Here is a 22,387-nt window from a genome sequence, read left to right on the forward strand (position 1 = left end):
CGAGCGGGGCAGGGGCCGGCGGCCGCGCCGCTCGCCCGGGAGGGGCTTGACCGGTGCGAGGAGCCCGGCCTCGGCCCGCCCGCCCTCCGGTGCCCGGCGCTGCCTGGGGAGCCGCGGGCAGCACCGGGGAGTGCCTCGGCGGGGGAGGAGGAGGGAAAGAAATCAGATTGCCGAAAGGATTAGGAAGGGGGGTGGGGAGGCGAAGCCCTCTCTCCCCCCCCCCCCACCCCCCACCCCCCGCACACACTTGTGAAGCTTTTCAGAGTCACCCTTCAGCATCAGTGGCACCGGCGGGCGAGCCCGGGGGAGCGGCGGCACCGGAACGTGCTCGGCAAACCGCAACAGCGATCAGAGGGTCCCGGGCCGCCGGCCCCTGCCCGGCCCCCGCCGCACTCGCGGGGCACCGCGCTTCCCGGCTGCGATATTTTCTATATTATCCTTCTTTTTCTTTAAAAAAAATATTTTTTTTTCGCCGTGCTCCTTTTGCTTTCCGAGGAAGGACGGGGCAGTGTGGCACGGCGCGGCCGCCTGCCCCGGGCGTGCGAGGCGGGGCGGGAGGGGGGAGCGATGCCTGTGATGAGGGGGAAGGTCCTGCTCCTCCTGGGCTTCCTCCTCCTGGCCGCCGTGCTGGCGGCGGTGCGGGGGCTGCCCCTCGGCAGGCAGCGCGGCGGCAGCCCGAGGGAGCGGAGCGCCAAGCTGGCGGAGGTAAGGCAGCCGTCGGGGCAGGACGGAGCCGGGCGGGTGCTGGGGCCGGCCCTCCGCACCCTCCCCCGTGCTGGGGGGGGGGGGGGGCTGAGCGGGGCAGCCCGGCCGCTCGGGGGGTGCCCGGGGCCGGGGGGACACCCCGGGCGGGAGCAGCGCCCCGGACGGGGAGCGCACGGCGGGGGGAGCGGGGCTGCGCCCCCTCTCCCGGGCCGCTCCTTCGCTTGCGGCGGGGCAGAGCCCCTTCCCCGCCCCCGGGGTTTTGGGGTGGCCCCAGGTCTCTGCATCGCGCAGCGGCTGCGGGAAAAGGGCTGGTTTAGGTGCTTTAGCCCCAGTGCCCGGAAAGGTGCCGACCTCCCCGGGGGCAACACTCCTCGTAGGAGAAGCGGGGGGGCCTGGCCGCTGCCAGTAAAATGAGCAAGGTTGGTGGCTTGCCAGGAACTCCAGAACTCCGCTACTACAAAAATAAGATGTGAGGGACTGAGGGATTTCAGCCACCGGCTCTCCTTCCCGCTGGGATGACCCTGGGGCAGATTCCAGAGTGGTCATGGTCCCCCCTCATCCCGGCGGCCTGGGGACCCCCAGCCTGGGTCCCTCCAGAGCCCGAGTCTGGCCAGTCCCGGCTTCAGGATCCTGGAAGCAGAAACTTCAGCAGGAGGTGAGGGACTGGTCAGACTGGAAACCAACTGGTGAGACCTGATGGGGATGCCAGGCAGGGAATGGGGAAGAAACAAACTGCCAGGAAGGCAGGGAGAAGGGTTTGAATTAGAAAGACGGACAACTGAACGGATGCAGCAAGCTGTTAACGTCCTGAAACTGTTCTCTGGAGAAGAAGAGGTTCAGGCAGCAGAGCTGTATTTGAAAAAATACCTTTGAAGAATGCTGCTGCTAAAGGTGGGTGAAAGACGTGGGAGAAACAGTGGGAGGAGGAGGTTGAGTAGGACGGGGTATGAGCAGCTCAGCCCATGCTGGCGATCCACAGCAGCCCGGGAAGCAGCACGTTGGATCTGCAGAGTCAGCCGGACTGGCAGAGGAGGTGCCGAGCAATGGGAATGTGCCTTACTCTTGGTTCTTGCCAAAACACGCGGCTGATCTGTGGAGGAGTCATGCCACCAGCTCCTGTCGGATGCACAGAACTCTGCTCCAGCAGGAAATCCAGTGAATAAGTGCGAAGAAGGAATCTGCCACACGGAAAGCCTGGCCAGTGGGCAAGAGGGAGCACGGGCCGTGTCCAGCCAAGTACCACCAGTCGAGCCTGGTAATGGTTTTGTCTGGAGGGTGGACCGAGCAGATTCTAGCAGGACTGCTGGGGATGCTCTGTGCTGTAGCACTGGTAGTACCGTGTTGGTATTGGACATAGATGCCGGTTCACTTGGCAGACGGATGCCAGGCAGTGTGCTTGGGACCCGGCTGCAGAGGGAGTAGGATTGAAATCCCTTGAAACGCTTGAAATCCGGGAAAGTCTTGCAGCCCTGTGGCAGGGGGCATAGGATAGGGACAAACTGCACGTTAGGAAGCTGAGCAGGTCCCCACCGCGGGATGCGATCTCAGTGGCTCCTTTTTATCCGATGTCTAAAATACATCAGGAAGCGGGGCAACCCGCTGTCGGTCCCAGTTTGTGAATGGTTGTGAATGGGGAGCGTTGTGCAGCCGGCCAAAGATCACATACGGCACTTACACAGCGCACCCTCTGTCCCCGGGATCTTTGCTTCTCACAGGAATACAAACATACAAGATGTTTACAGGCAAAGGTTGGCGGGTGGAGGTTAGGAGCGAGGAGGAAGATGAAGAATGGATTCCTCTGGGGGTCTGTTGGTGCTCCCGTGCATGCCCTGTGACCCTCGGGGTGCTGGCTGCACAGTTCACATGGTAGGGAGAAAGCAGTAGGTGTTGCCTTGTGTCTTCTGGCTGCATTTCTGGGAGAAAATCCTCTGTTTCTGGTGCATGCCAGAGAGATTTTGGGGTAGTCGTGCCCGGCTGTTAGAACTAAAGCGGAGAGCACAAGCGCAGCAGTGTGGTGGTTAAAAAAAAAAAAAAAAGCCAGAGTGATTTTGGGTCATATGCACAGATGGTTCCTGTTGCAGTGCTGATACGTCCTGTCTCTATGGCAGCAGGGCAGCCACAGCTGGAGTATTGGTTACACTATGGGTAATGCCCTACAGATGTGGGTAGAATGAAGGGGGCCGGGAAGAGAAAAATAGAAATGACAGAGCAGAGCAGATAGACAATCAAAACCATTAAACAAAATATATAACTTAGACTAATTTAACATCTTTATTTAAAGAAAAGATTTTTCCCAGGTTTGGAATTGAATGGGAGATTTTATAATCTGTGCTGAGCCTCAGAGTTGCACTTCTATACTAAAATAATTTAGGAAAATTAAAACCACTAAGGTTTTCAGTAAATTTTTGAATTAGAAAATCTTCTAATTGCAGGAAGGATGGAGGGAACACGTGCTTTATCTTTGGGCAATAGCTTTATCAGTATATCCCAAAATCCTGTACCTCAGTCAGGATCCATTACTTCCAGCTGTTCCCAAAGGAGCAAGCGCTTGCATTTACATTTTCTCAGCTGTGATACTGCACGGAAAAGCTTTGCCTGAGTTACATTGAGCCCAGCACAAGCAACAGATGCAGCAGGATATTTTCTGTTTCTTCATTCTATTTGACTGGAAGTTGAAAAGGCAGAATACTGTCCAAACTGTGACTTAAATCTAATGAGAGAGGATACCTGCTTATCTGGAGGCTTTTTGGTGATGTTTGGGAAGGCAGGTGGGCTCTGAAGCAGCAGGCAGGTGTACAGCAGGGTTTTTAGAAGCACTTTTGCATGCATCACACGCTCTGACATGGGCAAAAAATGTGACAGGTCCGAGTGCTGACCCATGCCAGCAGCTCTTCAGATTTGGGTAACTGAACACTTGGAAAATCTTATGTCTCTTGTGGAGACAAGAGACAGCTTATCACGTTGCTTAATGGTTTGTTTATTTATGAAGTCAGAGGAGTCAAATGCAAAATATGTTTTGATAAACTCACTGGATTTCAAAATATTGGCTTTGAGCATTGTTAATAAGATGTTTGGGTTCTTTCCAACTGACACCGATCGGTTCCAGTGCTCTTCTAGTAAATAGAAAATAGCTAGGGCTCTAACACACTAGAAAGGTGGATGCTAGAGGTGATTAGGTCTGTGTGAACCAACACAACTGCTTCAATAACTGCGCGTAGAAGCAACAGTGCCAGCGGTAAGGGTGATGGGGGTGCTGGCAGCGAGCATCCTGGTGGCGAGGGGTGTGGCTGAGCAAGCCAGCAGTGGGTTATGGAGGGTCCAACCTGCCCGGCCCAGCTCTGGTGGGCTTGGTGGACCCTCCTTTGCAGGAGGGAGCCACTCTAAGAGAGGGGGCCAAGAGCACTGGCAAGTGGGCTCCCCGAGGTTCAGGCTGGAGCTTGCTGTTGGGAGTTCCCCTGGTCTGAGGCTGCGAGCAATCTGGTGTCTGCTATAAGACACAACAGAGGGAAACAAAAGAAATACCAAGCGCAGCATAAGGGCTGTAGCTGGCAGCAAATCAGTGGGTTTGTCAGCACCTGGTGTGAGTGGCTCCTGGCCCCTGAGAAATAAGGAAACGAGTAACAACAGTTCGTGTTATTTACTGGTTCCATCATGCAGAGGTAGGGATGGGAAACTGCGTTTAAAACTGGAGGTCTACACCAAGATGTTTTGCTTGCTGATTAAAAATCATGATCTTGATTTAAATTGATCTGCCCTGTGCATAGGGAGTCTGAGTGCAGAGGAGTGCTTAAGAAATAAATGTGTAGCAGAGATGCGCGCTTGGCCAGATAGCCAGAAGCAGAGAGTAAAGGAGCTCCACAGCAATGTGATGTGGCAGTACTAGGTAAAAAGTGTTAAAGGGAAATGCCAGCTGGGCTTGAGTGAAGTTTGTCAGGAGGCTGTAGAGCCAGGGTAGCCCTGACATTTGGGAGCCATAATATAGCCTGGAAACGCTGCCTGTGGACCCGCTGGGGTGGTGGGCTGCCAGGAGGTCTGTGGGAGCCTCCCGTGTGCCTCCCCCGAGCTCTTGGTCCCTCCTGGCCTCCCCAGGGCTGTCAGGCTGAGAAGAGGGTCTCGCTTTCCCCAGTGCCATTTCGCCCCACCGCGGACCTCCAGCCTGTGTTGTCACCCACACCTGCCCTGTGTGGGGGCACCCCAGCCAGGGCACAGCCAGATCCCTGCGGCCACTGCAGGCTGTGTCAGTAGCAGAGTCATTTTGCCTGCGGATGTGCTTTTTACCTTTTCATTTCATCAGCAATTAAGCGTTCTTGTCCCTGGCTTTGTCCTTGGCGGAGGTCGGATTTGTGGGTACAAAACGTGCACTGAAGCATCCTTCCGCTCTGAAAGGGGCTCTTTGTGTGCAGGGAGGTACTTCACCCTTTGTAGCAAATTTCCTTTTGAGAAGTGCCAAATTATCTTAGTCAACACAGTTGAAAACCCTCCCGCCCTGGGGCTGAGGCAGGAGCAGAAACAAAGGGGAGCCGGGTGTAGGGAAGCTGCCCGACAAGGGGGCTTCTTCCCTTTTCACTGCACGAATAGGTCTGCTGCCTTCCCATTGTTACAATCAAAGGGGTTCCTGTAAAAGGCACATGTAAGGGGAAGAGATTAGGCATAAATCGCTCCACAGGGCATTGCCCAGCCCTCTCTCTGGGTTCCCAAAAGTGTCCTGCTCTTGCAGACCTTCTCCTTACAGACAGGCAGGCTGAGGGACTCATCCTGCCTCCAGCTGTGGTGCCTCCAAGCCCAGCGAGGTGATGGTGGGAGTGTGCTGGGGACTAATTCCTGCTTTCCTCTTGTCAGTGTCTTGGGGGTAGGGAGTGCAAACCAGGGATCGTCTGTTTTCCAGAGTTCCAAAATACATTCTTCCACTCGGAATAATCCCCCAAACAAGATGTCTGGACACTTCCCATAGGGAAGCCTGAGGACATTCTGAGCTACAGTCATGACAGCAAGGTGATACGTGCTGTCCGGCTCCTCCAAAGCAAATGTTGCCAGCCAGAGGTTTGATTTTCCTATAAAATACCAGAGCTTATAGCCAAGAAGCAGGGAAGAGATTGCAGCCATGTACTGCTGTGAAAATTGTTTCTGTTTCAGACAGAAGCTTGCAAAAGTGCAAGACTTTTTTTTCTTTTTTTTTTTTTTTTTTTGTGGACCATTTTTCAGGGAACCTTCATTGGGCTTGTCAGATGCTTTTACCTGGTCAGCTGTGAAAGTCAGCCCGCATGGTATTGCTTCCAAGCAGTTCAGTTTCTGCATGTTCCCTGTGTGTAGGGACTCTTGGGGCTTGTCTGAGAAGCTGTTATGAGATACACTTCGTCTCAGTACTTATGAGATGAAGACACCAAAAAGATGGTGACCTACCTGCCTCTGATTCCCCTGTGGCTCTTGGCATGAAGGGCACTGATGCCTCCTTGGCTGCAGGTTGGTTTAGTCTCCAGTAAATTCCTGCCGCCTTCTGGTCCCCAGCGCTGCTGGATGGGTGCGAGATGGGTACGTGGTTAGAGGTGCCTGGGGGGTGTCCATGCATGTGGTGAAGGGGTGGTGAGTCGTGGGTTTATCTTTGATTAGAAGCTGTTGGTTGGCCCAGTCTGCCAGCGCTTTATGTATCCCACGGAACTTGGGGTGCGAGGCAGGGCTGGGAGCATGTCCCGAGCCAGGGGAACCTCTGTCACGTAGGGTGCAGCGGGAGGCTGGCGTGGCACGGGTATGGTGCCCTTCAGGTCAGCTCTCCTGCATCCCAGCCCCGGCAGCCTGAGCCTGGGCGTGAGCAAGCCAGCCCTGGTTCTTCTCTGGCAGCCGAGCCCCGAAGCAGTTGCTGGGTGAGGGGATATTTTTCGTGGGATGGCCAGAGGGTGCTGCAGGAGGTGCCACCCCAGTGGAGGGCCGGCATCTTTTCACCTCCCTGGGATGTCCTCTCTTCCCTACCGCTCCTGCTGCCCTCCCTGCCCTCCCCTTCGCCTGCAGCTGCTCCCACCGCAGCCAAAATCCCAGGGGAGGCCAGCTGTGCCATGCCATGCAGCACCTCCAGCAAGAGAAGATGGTGTACGGATGTCTTCATGTCTGCTCTTCCCCCCCTGCCTTCCCCTCTGGGGACACTATGGTTGTGTTACATGGTTAAGCTGGTTGCTCCTTAAAATCAAAGATCCTCCTTAGGAGAGCATCTAGTTCTCTCCTGGGGCGTATCTGCGGGGTGGTCCCCCTCATGCCTCCGTGGAGGAGATGTGGGGCTGCCCAGAAGTGCTGTGGGTGTCTCTGGGTGCACCTGGGCTTCCCCTGTACCTGGGATTACAGCTCAGCTATTGCGTGTCTGTGCCTACCCTGGGGACCGGTCCTGGGGTTACGGGTGAGATCCCGCTGGGAAGTGAATGGCCAAAGGGAAGACAAGAGGTCAGCTGGGAGCTAAGATGCTGGGCAAATGGGGCTCCCCATCTGGATGTGCCCTAGCTTTCCTCTGACTTTGGAATTGTCTCTGCAGCCCCGCAAGCCTCAGGCTCCCATCTGGTGGGGAAAGAAAAAGTAATTATTTTTTGGTGAGGCACTTTGAAGTAGCAGGGACTGTCCTGGAAAAGCTTATGAACAATATAAACTGGAGCTAGAGAGGAAAGTTTCCCTACCCTGAGACCCTTTCTCCACCCCATGCTGATGTGTGGGAGTCATTAAATCCTGCTACTGGGCTGGGGAGGGGAGCCAAGCTCACCCCCAGGCTGGGGAGCTACAGTCAAGCACCTGGGCTGCTGGCAAAGTCACCCTGGCTTTGCCTCTTTGGGAAGCTGAGATGCAGCATCCCTGCCTGGATCCCTTTCCGTGCAAGGCATGGACATGCTCTGAGTCCAGCTCAGATGCCCATTTTGTCTTTTGAAGGGATCCCTGATGGATTTGCATCTGTTTAGTCGGTTGCCTTCCTTGCCCTGCTGCCTGGGGGGGTGGGGGGGGGTGGGGGGTGGGGGGCAGCCTGTGCACCCTGCGTGGGACAAGGGCAGCGGGTGCCCCCTGTGCTCCTGCTTGCCCCAAGTGCCCCCCCCAACTGCAACTTCTAGCAGGCTGGGGGGGGGGGGGCAGGGGGAGGCCAGTGTTACTCTGGTCCCTCTGGTTTCTGCGCTTGCTTTGGTGTATTTGGGGATTTATTCCTGTTGTGGTTTTGCCTGGGCTGCGGCGGGGAAGGAAGCAGCAGCTGGAGCAGTCAGAGGGTTACGGTGTGCAGGCTAGCAAATGTGCATCATTAGCTGGAACAAGTTAATGGTTACTGAAGCACAGGGGGTTTAGAGTTGGAGTAAGTTAATGGCAACTCAGTCCAATGCATTAAGAGCTTACGCGTATTACAGCTCAAGTATGTTAACGGAAAACATGTGCCCTAGCAGGAGCATTTGCTGGAGAGGACCAGAGGGTATGGACGTGTGTCTGTTCACCTCACCAGGGACGTCTCCATGCAGTCCCAGTGGGGGCCCTGCTCTATCTATAACTCTGCTGCTGCGCTCTATCTGAGCAGCTTCCAGCTGGCCCAGCTGCCGCGGAGGTCTCCAGGTACCCCCTCCCCAGGGAAGGCTGCCTTGCCACTGCTGGGCTCCTCGCAGCAGGCACCACCTGTCAAAGGTTGGCCCTTGGACCTGTGCATTTGGGCAGAGTCTCTGGTGTGAGGGCAGCCCCGGCTGCTGGGCTGGGACGTGCCAGTGGTGCTAACCAGGTGCCCCAGTTTCTCCACTGCAAGGCCAGTGTGGTTCATCCATGTGGGAGGCAGGGCAGTCCCTCCTGGGGGGCCGGTGGGGAGGAGAAACTGAGCTGTGGTGGACCTTTCTGAAAGCCTTCTCCAAGTATGACATGGGAGACCTGCATCTATTCCTGGCCTTGCCACAGCCTAGCAGAGAGACCTTGGGGAGGTCATTTGCCTCGTCTGCAAAATGTGGGGTTTACGGTATTTGTCTCAGTATTAAAGAGGGAGAAGGTATTTATGGTAAAGAAACACCTGCAGGTGACACTGAGGAGGACAGAGCCAGGCATGGTGAGAGGTGAAAAGCCACCAGGCTCCTACTTGTCCTTGTGTCATGAGTGACCTGGGGAGCTGGCCGAGGATGCCACGGGCAAGTTACTCACCGGCGTGCCCGCAGAAGAGCTGGCCGCAGTGGGAGCCCCGGGCTGTGCCGGCGGGGATGCGCGGTGACAGCGCCGACAGCAGCCTGGCCCACTGCCCCCCTGTTGGTCTTGCACCAAGTCGGCTCTGCTGTGTCCCTGCTCCTGGCAGCGCTGCGTGCTGCTGCTTCTCCGTGCTGTGGTGTCTTCTGCTCCTGGGCTGGCTCTGCCTCAGGGGCAGCTGAGTCGCTTCGCTGACCTTGGAAAGAGATTTGAGATTACAGTTGTCGCGACTGTGAGACATGAAAATAAATGTGAGACTTGAAAATAAATGTGACATGAAGCCTTCGATGCTGCCTCCCGCAGGCCCCTACTCAAGACAGTTGGGATGAAGGTAGTTAGAAAAGAGTGATTCCATATGATCTAAAGTATTTTGATAACCGCACAGAAAATTATAATCGTGAGGGCATAATAATTATCTGTACAGCCCACAGTTTGGTGCTGGCTCCTGCTGGTCTGTCATAAACAAGATCTGCCCACACAAGTGTGATAACCGAGTGCCTTGTCTGATCCACAAGCACTTGCAGAGCTCTCCCAAAACCTAAAGGGAGGTGTGTATGCCTTTATTTTAAAAATACCAAAAACAGCATTCGAGTGCAAGCTGATCTTGAGGTGGACCAGTGAGTAGAGCAGTTGGAAGGCTGGGGTCCTGCTCTTTACTTGTGCCACAGCCCCTTTGCAGGCAGGCATATAACCCAGGGCAGAAGAAGAAGGAGGCAGCTGGAAGTGTCCACTGCCTTAAATTACCTCTGGCAGAACTTCCAGAGCTCGCCTGTCAAAACTCTTGAGTGATGGCAGCTGCTGAACTACCTGCCTATAGGTCTAAAGGTGTTCTGTCTGATCATTGGGATTGTGGCTTGGGAAGTCTTACAGACAGTAACAGGGACTAGGTGGCATCTTTGCCTGCCCCATAGGTACCCACCCAGCTGTTGACACCTCTGGAAGCACGCTGTGCTTTGGCACAGTTCGTGGAAATCCGTCAAGCAGGTGATGAGCGGATGGGTAGCACGAGTCACTTGTCTGATGTGCATCCAGCGGATTTTCCATCTGTCTGAAAGACTGTGCCAGTAGATGGGTTATGTGCTGGTGGGTGGGTTGTGAGCCAGGAGGATCAAACTAGGGCTGTGGGGAGGCTAAGGTGGTCTCAGCTGGCTGGGCTAAAAAAGCCTTTTCTTTGCACAGTGTCTGTGATGGGGTCATCGAGGAGAGAGCATGTCCAGCACTATGGCAGGCAGCATGGCATCTGCATTTGTTCCTGTTGATTAGCCGGCTGTTCAACCTTGCTTTATTTTAGAGAGACAACAGTATTACTTGGAAAAAGTAATTTGGAAAAAAACACTGGGAAAACCTCCCCTTTCTCCCACTCCCACCAGCAAAAACTGTCCTGAGCCTTTCTGCAAACTACAGCCCCAGAGCTGCCCCCAGACGGGCTGGGCTTACCTCTGGAGCAAGCAAGCAGCATCCCTCTGCTTCCACAGAACCTTTGTAATGAAACACTGCTCTGGAATTGTTCCTGCCCAGTTTCAGTCCAAAGATTTTTTTTTTTTTCTTTAAAACTTTCTCCAGACCTTTGCAGTTCATTCGGGTGAATATGGAAGGAAAAGTTTTATGGTAAAAAAAAAAAAGGAAAAGAAAAAAATATGTTCTGATTTCTATTTTGCACTTGGCTAATTCATAAGTGGGCAAGTTTGGAACAAACTGCAGGACAGATTTTAAAATAATGTCGGAGAGAGCTTGGGGGAAGGAGTAAGAAGATGCTTGTGTAGACTCGGCTCTATTCAGGGAACAATCAAGAGTTCTCCTGGTGGCTTCTTGTTCCAGTACAGCGAGGTAAAACTGTTCAAAGGAAACCTGGCACAAGCAGTAATGATTAAGCAACAAAACCCCCATTCCTTATAATTATAGCCCAGTGCAAGGCCGGGCTTTAGCAAATATGTAATTTTCTTCACTGCGGTGTTAACAAGCCCAAAGCACTGCCGGAACATTGCCTCTGCTCTGACTCCCATGTGCCCGGGTTTTTCTAGTGGAGACGGAACGTGTTCATGCACTCGCTGCTTGGCTGGGGATGGGTGTGGGTGGCCGCTGCATCCCCAGAGCTCATCCTAGGGTCCCTGTGCGAGGGACTCACTCACTGGCTCCACACCACTGATGCACAGGTTCCAGCAGTGCTTTGCTCCCCGGGACTTATCTCCAGCATACTTGGCTTGGGTTTAACCCCGTGATGAAGAGCAGCTCTGCTCAGCAAGGTGTGTAGTTACAAAAAGCGCTGCCGGTGGGTTCATTGGCAGCTTGCGGTGCCTGCGGAGATGCTGAGGAACGAGCTGGAGGGATGAGTACCTGTGGTTGTGGTGGCAGCTTAGTGCTGTCCCTGCTTGCCAAAGGGCAGCACGGGGACTGCTCGAAGTTTTCATGTTTTAAGCTCCTGTAGGACCTGAGATGTCACATCTCTAATCACTTTTGCATAAGAGCTGTAGCACATGGACGTCGGTCATATGCTTTCTTAACCCAGGTTTAGTTCAGAGTCTTGGAGAAGTTTATAACAAAATCACAGATTTTAAGACCAGAAGAAATCATTAGATCCTTGAGTATATTCCCTAGCACAGACGTGGTGCATGTGTGTTGAGCCCAGTGACGTGGGTTTGACTGTCTCCACAAGAGATGTTGCCACTTTCCTTGTTAGCTTGTTCCTGTGGTTAATCACCTATGGCGTTAAAAGCATGTTCTTGCTCCTCGTTTGAATTTGTCTGGCTTTGACTCGGACATGTTGGTTCCTGTTATGTGTTTCTGTTCTGGATTAGAGCGTCTCTGGTGCCTGATGGATTATTGCCTTAAAGAACTGGGAGATCAAGTCATTGCTTTCTCTTCTTAACAAGACAAACGAATTGTATTTCACTGGACAAGTCTTTCCATCCCTTGAAATGGTTTCGTGGCTGCTCTATTCTCCTTCTTCAGATTTCCAAGCCATTTTAATAGAGGTGTATGGACCAGAAATGAGAAAATACCAGCCTCTAGTCTTTAGAGAAATGATGTCATGCCTTTCCCTACACCTTTTCCATACACCCTGTCACCCATGTTACGTATAAATTAGGCATGACACTGGGGAGAATTGCTGATCAGTTCCTTCCCCTTCCTAATATATGTGCTGAGCTTGTGCCCCAAGGGTTTAGGTGGTCAGCCCCACACATGGGAGAGCCTGAACTATGTGGGAAGGGCTCCTGGGCTGGTGGGGAGGTGTGTGTGATCCTGCTTACAGCCTTCAGCCTAAAGATGGTCTTCACAAATGGAAAGTGCATACTCTTTCCCAAGTGCTGCCCCAGAGTTTCTCTCAGGTTCATGCCCTGGAAACCTTTATTCCCAGCCACGCAGGATATCCCAAGTGTCTGCAGAAGGAACTGCGGCAACTCCCATTTTGTCTTTTCCTTTTGGTGCTGGCTGGTCCCAGAAGGCTGGGGCTCAGCTGCGAGAGATTGATGGCTTCCCAGCACTGCACCCTCTGCTTCTGTGCTGTGGTGGCAAGTGTCCTTCCCCGGTGGCAGGAGTGGGGAGCTGGCTTAGCTCCAGGCTTGACAGCTTTATCCAGCTGTTCCATAGGCAAGGTGGAGGAGAGGGTGGGTGTCATGCAGCAAGGGTGACCCTGGAGGGCTGCTGCCTGCGTGGCTGGCAGGAGCCCCTTGGTGACATGGAGAAGACACATCTGCCTCTCAGGATCGTGGTGCCATGGATGCTGTGACTCAGAGGGAGCACTGGGCCTCATAGGACCTCACTAAAATCCATGGCTTGGTCGACTGGGGCAGGGCACTGGGCAGGACCTTGCTCAGGTGGGATGTCTTCTGATGCAGGGATAAATTTTAACCTGATGCAGCTTCAGAGCAATGTAGACAGTTGCAGAAGGGAAGGGTTGGGGGCTGCGGTGCCGTGACCATCGCTGAAGGACTCTGGGCCACCCAGGGCAGACACCCCTGGGGTCTTTGTGCCTCTGGAGGATTTGGGAGCTGAGGGAGCTCTGTTCGCCTTGCAACACTCTCGGAGCCAGCTCCCCTGGGGCAGTCTTACGTATTCCCTGTGGGAACAGTACTCTGAATTTCTTGAGCTTGTTTGGGCGTAAAATCTGAATTAGGCACTGAGTGTAAGTTTGGAGACTTGGAGTCTGTTCCTGGCTGGCTTGCTCTGATGTCCTTGGGTGAGCTTGGGTCTTGTTGCTAGAGGAGACCTCACTTTCATGTGTATTAAATTTGGGTTGTCTGCGAAACGAGCTTACCCAGCCCCAATAAGCTCACTGCCAACTAGGCAGGAGCACCAGCCCGGCAGGGCTGTTGGCTGCCCCTGGTGCAGGGGTTGCGCTGGGCACACGCAGCTGGCAGCAAACCCAGCACCGGCTGGTGTGCAGTGTGCCAGCAGTGGGACACGGCCAGGTTTGGCTCTTTGCACCCCCCCCCCCTTGTTTCTGCTCCGCCTGGGCTCCTCCTTGCTCCCTGCCAGGGAGTCCCTGGGCACAAGAGACCTGGCGAGGGGGTGAGACAGGCTGGGGCAGAGCCAGGCATCCTTACCGTGGGGCCTTCCCAAAACAGTTGCGGGTTTTGGACAGGGGCAAAGGGAGCTGGGTAGGAAAAGTGGGGGCAGTGGGTCCGTCTGTGGCCACGCTTGCTGCCAGCGGTGCCCCGGGAGCCCTCCCAGCCAGAGAGAGGGGTGAGCCCCAAACGCCTCCCCGCAGCCCTGTCTCCTCCGGACCCATCTGGTGAAGTCTGTCACCGGCCCTTCCCCGAGTCCAGCGCGCTCTGGGCAGCAGCCAAGGGACCAGCAGCGTCCCTGCTGCTCTTTTCCCTCCCCCTGGGACGGGGGAGTCGTGGGCTTTGATGTGCGGGCACAGGGCTGGGGACAGGCTGTGTGCGCTCATGAGAGCCTGGCCAGGCTCCAGCTGCCTTTGAAGTGCTCCAGTGATCAGGATGAAAGGGAGGAGAGTCCTTCCCCAAACCATCTGGCTCTAATTGCAGGTAGAAATGCCTCTCTGCGTGTCCCCCCCGTGGGGAGGGGGCACGCCGCTCTCTTCGTTAATCCCATGGCTCTCGGCTGGGCTGGCGTGAAGGGCAAGAGCTTGGGAACAGAAGGGGGTTTCAGCTGGGCAGCCAGAAATAGGCAGCTGCTGGCAGAGATGCTGGGGGGTTCGGGCACCTCTGCTCCCAGCCTTCAGCTGCAGGGCCCCGCAGACCTTCCCAGAGGTGGCCCATGCCAAGGGGGGGCTTGGCCAGTTGTTCCCATCTCCGGTTTCTCGGGTGCACTGGAGCGGGCTGGCCCTTTGACTCGCCCGCTTCCATGCCAGCGCGTGCCGAGCGCTGGGACAAGGAACGTGGGAACTCGGCGTGAGCCCGTCCGTTTGGCAGGCTTCGCTGGCTGCTTCCCTCTGCTCCTGGCTGGCTGGTGGGGCTCCCTGCCCGCTCCCCCTGTGCCACCTGGGCAGGGCTGGCTGGAAAACACCGCGTGCCACAGCAGCAACAGTGGTTAAAGCCATTGGCAGTACTGGCAAGTCAGTTTTGTGGTCCTGTTCAGCTGGGCATCTTGCCTTTCCCAAAGGGATAAAGGTGCTTGGGTTCTATCTACCAGCAGTTTCTTTCCCTCCCTGTGGTAGCCTTTGGGCAGCGTCTGAAATCTCAATCAAACCTGTGTTGCTTGACATTGTCTACCCTAACATTACAGAACAATTTATTTAGGTGAGGTTTTTCTCCCTTGTCGTAAGGCCCTTGTTATAAACTTTTTATATAAACATATAAAATTATTAAATGTGAGCTCTGATAACTCTGCGACCTGAAGAATTCTTGCCATTACCCGTCTCTAGGGACCAAGCGATGGCCAAAAGGGAAGAGCAAGAGGCGGAAAGCCAGGCGGGATGGGCAGGGGGACAGCAGAGGGGTGCAGAGAAGGTGGTCGTGGGGATGGGAAGCACCAGCCTGAGCAGACCCGTACATTGTTCAGGTGCAGTGGGGCTGAGCCCTGGCACAGCACAGGCCACTGGCTATTAACTTTAATTAACATGTAAGTTCCTGCCTTGACGCTACAATAAGATGGGACAGAGGAACCATTTGGTGCAGGAGACCAGAACCCTTTTGCTGGGCAGCACTTTGCTCCCTGCACAGCCACCCTCGGGAGATGTCCTCACCACCTCTTCCCCCTCCAGGTCTCTGCTTCGTCCGACCCCCGCTCGGCAGGGGATGATGAGCTGCCACCACCGGGGAAGGCGCGGGGGCTGAGGCGGAGTGGGCAGGCTGGCCTGCGGCGGCACAGGCGCCGGGGGGTGGCTCAGCAGGCTGCCAGGAGCCCGGCGATGCCCCAGCCCGGCAGCGCTGGCCGGGAGGAGAGCCTGCCCTTCGTGCTGGACCTGCAGAGCTTGCCAGGGCTGGCCAACGTGGACCTGAGCGCCCAGAACCCCAACATCCAGGTGGGGAGCAGGTCTGGGCGGGATGGGGGGGATGCGGGCGAATTCTGCGTGTGTTCCCCAGCCTCGTTTTGTTCCCTAAGAGGAAAGATCTTGTGAGTGGGGTCCATGTGGCTGCTGCCATCTGTCTTCTTGGTAACTACCAGATGCAAATAGCTGGCAGAGGCAAACTTCTTGCTAGAGGAATTTGCTCACAGCCTTTTCCCTGCCCCCCCTCCCCAGCCCCTCTCTGTAGAGCAGGAGCAAACACTCCTACAGGAGTGACCTCTCAGTTTCTGAGGGTGGTGTTGGTGCCTGTGGGTGATCACCAGCTCCTGCACCTCCTGTTCTGCCCCTGCTCAGTCCCTCCCTATGAGGCGAGACCTCTTGCGCTCTTCACTGGTCCTGTAGCCCAAACCATCTCTGGCCTCAGGCTGGGAACCAGTGCAGGGCTTGGCAGGTCTGTCCCAGGGACCGTGCCTCGGCTCACTGCCCTGCCTCATATCTGGCCTCCAGGTGACCATCGAAGTGGTAGATGATCCTCAGGCTGAGATGGAGATGGACTTGTTGAAGGAGACAAGCAATGACTGGTCCTTGACGTCCTCTGAATGGCTGTCCCACAAAGACCTCTTCTGGCCCCTCTTCTGGGAATACACCGACCCTGCTGAGGAAGAGGAGGAGGAAGAGGAGGAGGAGGAGGAAGAGGAGGAGGAGGAAGAGGAGGAAGAGGATGACAACCTGGATGTAGGGGACAGGGAGGAGGAGGAAGAGGACAATGAGGAAGATTACACAGCGGAGTATGAGGAGGAGTCCATGCTCAGTGGAGTGGGAGGTGACTGGGACCAGCGGTGGCCTGGGCAGAAGAACTGGATCTTTAAGGAAAAATATAATTATGGTGAGTCCTCCTGGGTACGTGCAGCTGCCCTGCAGACCAGCACTGCCCTCCCCTGCCCTGCCTGACCCTCAGCCCTGTCTCGCTGCAGGGGGAGCAGCCCTGCACCCAAGATCACAGCGCACTGATGCTCAGCTCCTACTTAAAAAATTAGCAAGTATGCCAAAGAGCAAGGCCAGCACCCAGAGGGGGCTTCCAGCAGTCAGACGTGCCAGCATCCCAGTGGGAATTGTCCTTGTGTGTAATCAGACTGGAGCATGAACTCCAGCGAAGGCATGCTCGGATGAGAAATACAATGTAAATGTGAATAGCAAGTGCTGCTGCCATCAGCTCAGGTCCCTGCGATGACGGCAGTGCCAGAAGCCTTAGCCACAGACCTGGCAGCCCCCAGGAGAGGAGCTGCAGAGGGCTAGGTGGCAGGTGCTGTTGGGTGGACAGGCCAGGGCACCACAGCAGCTCCCTCCTGCAGCTTCCCAGCCACGAGCCCAAAATCAGGCAACCTTTGCTAACATGAGATGCCTCAGCATCATGGCCAGTGCATCGGGTGGGTTCGGTGAGGATGGGGGTGGGCAGCAGTGCCTGTGTGGGTCAATATGACCGTGAACAGAGCTGAATGAGAGCCTTTGCCAGGGGCTGCCTCCCTGGGGTTGCCAGCGAGGACAGGGTTGGCCCTTGGCATCGCATGGCTGGGCACCTCCATGTGCCCTGGGCAGTGGTGGCCCTGCATGCCTGCAAAAGACATCCCAGGGACAGGGAAGAGCTGAGGGAGGTGCTGGGTGGCTGCTGGCTCCCCTCCCACTGAGGCTTTCCTGGGGTACACCGCTCTCTGCCTCTTCCCTGCCGTGCACAGACTATGAAGACGAGGAGGAGTGGAGCCCATGGTCCCCCTGCAGCATCACCTGTGGCAGTGGCAACCAGAAGAGGACCCGATCCTGTGGCTATGCCTGCACAGCAACGGAGTCGAGGACCTGCGACCTGCCGCGCTGTCCTGGTGAGCCCTTGGCCATACACAGCTTCAAGAACTAGTTGTGTTTAATGTGATCTGGGCTAATGACCACAGGGGTTTGTCTCCACGGAGAGGTTGTGATGGGGCTTCGTGGCTCCCCAGTGGAGAGCGACCGGGTGGTAGAGCTGGCATCCAGCTGGGTGTGCCACTCCTGGCACCGCTCTCACTGGGAGCTTGAAATCCTCTCGTGAGGCATATGAGAGCCGGGTCCCTGCACTGGGATTTGCATAACCCACAGCCTTGGGTGGGTCTGTCCTGCATGTCTCGCTGCCAGCCCTTCCTTCCAGGCGCAGGGCTGTGTAACCAAAACAGTGGTGGGAGAGAGGGTGGAAGATGGACAGTGTCTGGTGCCCTCACGGAAAAAAAAATCCCACCACTCCTCCTGGTGCTCAGCTAGCTCTTTGGGTTTTTTTCCCCTCTCAAGGAGCAGAGGGGGAAATGGTCTTGCCCACAGAGGAGATGCCTTTCAAAAACGACACCACCACAGAGCTGTTCAACTCAGGTCAGCCTCTGCCTCTGCTTTGCACCGGGGGCTTCGGTGCCAGACCCCACGGGGTGGGTGGCTGGCTGGTGCGGGGGGCTCTGCCAGGGGCTCCTGCATCTGGTGTCCAGACCTAAGTCACCCACACCGCTGCCGCAAGCAGGCATGGGCAGCCATGCTGGGAAACCCCGCTCCTCCCACAGCCCTGGTACAACATGGTCCTGCTTTACAGCGCGGTGGCTGCGGCCAGCCTGCCGCTTGCCCTCTGCCCTGGGGGGATGCTGCCAGCCCAGCCCCTGTAGCAATGGGTGCCCCGTGTAGAGCCCCTGCTCGGGGCAGCTCTGCCCCAGCGTGAGACCCCTTCCCTCTGTCACTGCCTCGGGATGGAGCCTGGCTCTAGCTCATCCCAGGAGCCCCAGCTCTGCCCCAGCGTGAGACCCCTTCCCTCTGTCACTGCCTCGGGATGGAGCCTGGCTCTAGCTCATCCCAGGAGCCCCAGCTCTGCCCCAGCGTGAGACCCCTTCCCTCTGTCACCGCCTCGGGGATGGAGCCTGGCTCTAGCTCATCCCAGGAGCCCGGCTACTCCTGCCTGGCTGTTGCAGGCTCCGCTGGTTCTGCTGGTGAGGCTGCCAGCAAAGGGCAGCTGGGTAAAGCGGGGTGCGGGCTGCACATGCCCTCACCCTTTTGGTGCCTTCCCCCCCCCCCCCCCCAGAGGTGGACAGCTGCGAGAAGTGGCTGAACTGCAAGAGCGACTTCCTCACCAAGTACCTCAGCAAGGTGCTGACGGACCTGCCCAGCTGTCCCTGCTCCTACCCTCTGGAAGCTGTCTACAGTGCTGTCAACCTGCGCGATGAGCAGCAAGGCAAGAGCTTCCGATGGCGGGACGCCAGTGGCCCCAAGGAGCGCCTGGACATCTACAAGCCAACAGCACGCTTCTGCCTGCGCTCCATGCTCTCCCTCGACAGCACCACCCTGGCTGCCCAGCACTGCTGCTATGACGAGCACACTCGCCTCATCACCCGCGGCAAGGGGGCTGGTGTCCCCAACCTCATCAGCACCGAGTTCTCCCCGGAGCTGCACTACAAGGTGGACATGCTGCCCTGGATCCTCTGCAAGGGTGACTGGAGCCGCTACCACGCCGTCCGGCCCCCCAACAACGGGCAACGGTGTGCTGACAACCCCACCGAGGAGGAGTATCTCTCCCAGCTGCAGGAGGCCAAGGAGTACTAGCCACAGCCACGCTCAGAGGAGCCGCGGCCGCTGCCGGCTCCCACCCCAGCCCAGCCTGGCAAAGCCCTGGCCCTGCTCTTGGGCTCCTTGCTGGCACCGAGCATGCGGCGAGGATGTGTCGTCTGTCTCGTCTCCTCAGTGGGACGCCTTGGCCCCCCCTTGGATTCCTGAGGGTGCCAGAGGTTATTGTGGCTGATCCCTGCTGTGCCACCTGGGGTGGTCCTGCACCCCAGGGCGCCTGGGCTGGCACGCGGGGAGCCACAGGGGATGGGAGGCGTGAAGGGAACGCGGGGCTGCTCCCGTCTGCTTTTGTTCTCTACGGTCTTTAAATGCAACCTGAAAGCTGAGCGTCTGCAGGGTGAGGTGGGTCTGCAGGGTGAGGAGGCCTCAGCTCCTGCTGGCTTCACGCTGCGTCTGAGGAGCTGGCCTGCTGCAGGCAGAGCTGCCTGCTCTTGCCTGGACACCTGCTGGCCCACTTCTGAACCTGGTGGTGGGTTCCTCCTAGGGAGGGGGAGGGCTGTCCCAGCCGTGCACATGGAGCGGGGACCCTTCCTTGGGTTCTTCCATGCGCAGTTGGGAAGGAGCAGGGAGAGGCTTAGCAGGGTTTCATGGGCCCGGGGGGTACATGGGGCAGGAGGGAACTGGCCACCTGGGCTCCCTTGCCGCCCTGGGTTTGGCTGCAAAAGGAAACACGGGGTGTCAAAGCCAGACGTGAGTGGAGGTCAGCACAGGGGACACGCCAGCTGTATGCATTTCAGCCCCGCTGCCTCAGTGCCTGGGGGAGTGGGGTGGCAGCACCCATGCAAGTCCCACTGCCAGCCCACCTCCACACCTCAGCTCCCTGGCAGCCCCTGACACATTTTAGTGCTCGGGAGCACCCGTGATATGACCCAGCAGAAAGTCCTGAGTTTCTCACCCACAGCCCTGCCGGGCAGGAGGCAGCTCAGCCACCACTCATGCCATGGAGAGGAGCAAAAAGCACTGAGCTGAGTTCTCCACGGGGGTGGGAACAAGTCAGGCACTGCTGGGAGCACCCAACATTGCCACTCTGGTCTGCTGCTGCTGGCCTGGGGCTCTGCTCCATGCTGTGTCTGCCCAGGTCCCCAGCGAGGGGCAGCCCGGAGAAAGCAAGTTGTGGGTGCACCCTGCGCTCCCCAGGCTCCCTGCCTGGCTGGGCAAGCCAGTGCGGCTCCGAAGGGGGAAGACACACACGTGTGAATGTCAATAACTGGTGTCTGCAGGTCATGGATCACGATGCTCCCTGTTGGCACTTTGGTATTGCCTGGGTTTTATTCAGCGTCAGGTTCATGGCAGTTTCTCCCAACATATTTTGGGAGCTCCCAAGTTTCCTGCAGAGAAACCAGGCTGAGCAACTTTATCACTGGACATTCAGTTGCTGAGCCTGGCAGAAACTTCTAACCTTTATTTAGCAAAGTTTACGCATCAGAGGAAATAAATGAGCAAGTGAAGCACATGTAAAGAAGAATGGAGTGATTTCTAGACTAGAGGTTTCACCCAAGGCTTTTGGCTACTCTGTTTTTCTGCAGGACACTGTTGGACAAAACCCCACCTGTCTGGGTGCAGAGGTCCTTGGTTGGCTGTCCTGTGCTAGGTCTGTCCTTGCAGGAGCTTTCTCTAGGGCCAGTGAATATCCATAGTCTGATAGCTCTTTGGGGAGTCTTTCTGGGAGCGTCTTGTATCTGTTGAGTGTATGTTGATCATTTTGCCTTGGTTACTGATAGAATGTTACATCCTTGGTCATTCAGTACTTCATGGCTGGCAAAACAAAAGTATTAATGAAGTTACCAGTGAATTATTCTTATTTAACTGTTATTCCACACTCATATCCCCAGACTTCAGTTACGGGTGCTATCAAAACATAGGCAAACACGATCCATTTCCCAACAGGCGGGCAGTCTGAGATGACCAGTGTTATGCAAAGGGTGAGAAGGACAACGCAACCAAATAAGCATTGATGGAGACCCAGGCTCTGGTAAATTTTCATGACCATTACATGTTCCCTAGCCCAAATGGTCATCTGCTCACTAGTTTCTGGTAAAGAGGTAGGTCATCAAGAGGTGGTTGAGAGGGGGGTGCAGTAATCTGGTGGCTTGGTTCTGGGGGCCTGGGATGTGTGTGGGGAGGCTCAGCAACAGGCATGGAGGTGTTTGTGTGGGAAGCCAGTTGAGTGGCCGAGGCCATGGTAGGATGAGCTTGTTACCTTCTGCCATTTAGCAGAGCATCTTCCCATTTTGTCTCCCTTATCCTGTCATCATTAACATCAGCAGACTCTCAGAGGAGCTTATTTACCAATAGCGCAGAAACTTCTTTAAAACAACCTCCCGTTAAATGTGCCTAGTGTCCAGCATTGGACGCACATGTGGAAGCAGGATGTCTGCAAACAGCCTTTCTTGGGGGAGACTTTCCATAGCTCAGCCAATTTGTTTGTTAGACTGGCTGCTCTCTGATCAAGTGCTCTTATAGTGAGGACTGCTATTCAGGATTTGCATCCTCCTCCTCTTTATACTGGGTGTGTCAACCAGTCTAACCCCCAAAAAAGAAACTATAATTTTTGTAGTAAATGGAATTCTTGTCCAAGGGCGAGTAGAAAAAATTCTTGCATTGAGCTCCCCCTGCCCCCAAAAGCTGGCTGAAAGCTGGGAGGCTGTTCTGCCTCGCTGCCTCTGTGGTTTGGATGATACAGGCATGAACTGGAGCATGAGAAATGAGAAGCAGCCTTGTTCCTCACACAAGCACCTTAGACACCAGGAGGCTTTGCGGGGCACCATGAGAAAAGTAGACATTAAGCAAGCACAAAATTTTACTGGCTTCTATATCCCATCAAAGGTTCTGTCCAGCCCACTGCTATTTAAGTGATGAATCTCATAAGCTTCCACTCCTGAAGTTTATTTTGGTTTTATATATAATATATGTCTTTTATTCCGACAAAATTTGATAGAGAAGAATTCTTTATTCTGATACTGCAATAAAGCACTTTATATATGTACGTGTTGCTGATGTTGTTCAGTCGGGACTGAAGCGTATGTTGCAATTTGTTTTGGTTGGGAGGGATGCCACTGTGCTGAATGTCTTGGGTCCGCAGCCCCAGCTGTACTGCAAAGACCCTGGTGGCTTCTCTTCCTTCCCTTAGCATTTGCATTTGATGGTGTCTAGCTGCAAAAATTGCAGCTAACAGAGACTGCGCAGAGCCCACCGCCGCAGCCACGGGATATGGGAAGTTCTGTTCGCAGGGAAGGGAGTCTCCTACAAGATGATCAGGGTCAGTGCTGCGAAGCAAATGCATTCCCTGTGCCTTCAGCCCTGATCCCAGGTTTTACTCCATGCTCAGCCTGGCCAGAGCTGGGTGCCAGCCAACCTTACACCAGTATACTGCTTTAAGCAGGTGTTGGGCATGGGAGTGGGTGAAAAAAAGCACCGGCATCATCCCAGCTTGAAAACTGGTTTGGCCCACCGCCTCCAGAGCCAACAGCTAATGATAACAGG

At 55.6% G+C, this 22,387-nt stretch overlaps 1 protein-coding gene across 1 annotated transcript; it reads left to right on the plus strand.

The window, feature by feature from the left end:
• The first annotated feature begins 566 nt into the window (after positions 1-566).
• Positions 567-21,890, plus strand: ISM2 (isthmin 2). Its single transcript, XM_056347666.1, has 6 exons — positions 567-705; positions 15,038-15,298; positions 15,791-16,169; positions 17,017-17,157; positions 17,597-17,674; positions 18,366-21,890. The coding sequence occupies exons 1-6, from the start codon at positions 568-570 to the stop codon at positions 18,881-18,883; spliced, it is 1,515 nt and encodes a 504-aa protein (XP_056203641.1). The 5' UTR covers position 567; the 3' UTR covers positions 18,884-21,890.
• The last annotated feature ends 497 nt before the right edge of the window (positions 21,891-22,387 follow it).

The sequence above is a fragment of the Falco biarmicus genome, chromosome 7 (genome assembly GCF_023638135.1).
Source record: "Falco biarmicus isolate bFalBia1 chromosome 7, bFalBia1.pri, whole genome shotgun sequence".
NCBI lineage: Eukaryota > Metazoa > Chordata > Aves > Falconiformes > Falconidae > Falco > Falco biarmicus.

Excerpts from the sequence above, each read along its gene's own strand:
- ISM2 (XM_056347666.1), top strand. The coding sequence starts at position 568 with ATGCCTGTGATGAGGGGGAAGGTCCTGCTCCTCCTGGGCTTCCTCCTC. Across the intron at positions 706-15,037 it reads GGAGCGCCAAGCTGGCGGAG|GTCTCTGCTTCGTCCGACCC; the intron begins GTAAGGCAGCCG and ends TTCCCCCTCCAG. Across the intron at positions 15,299-15,790 it reads CCCAGAACCCCAACATCCAG|GTGACCATCGAAGTGGTAGA; the intron begins GTGGGGAGCAGG and ends TCTGGCCTCCAG.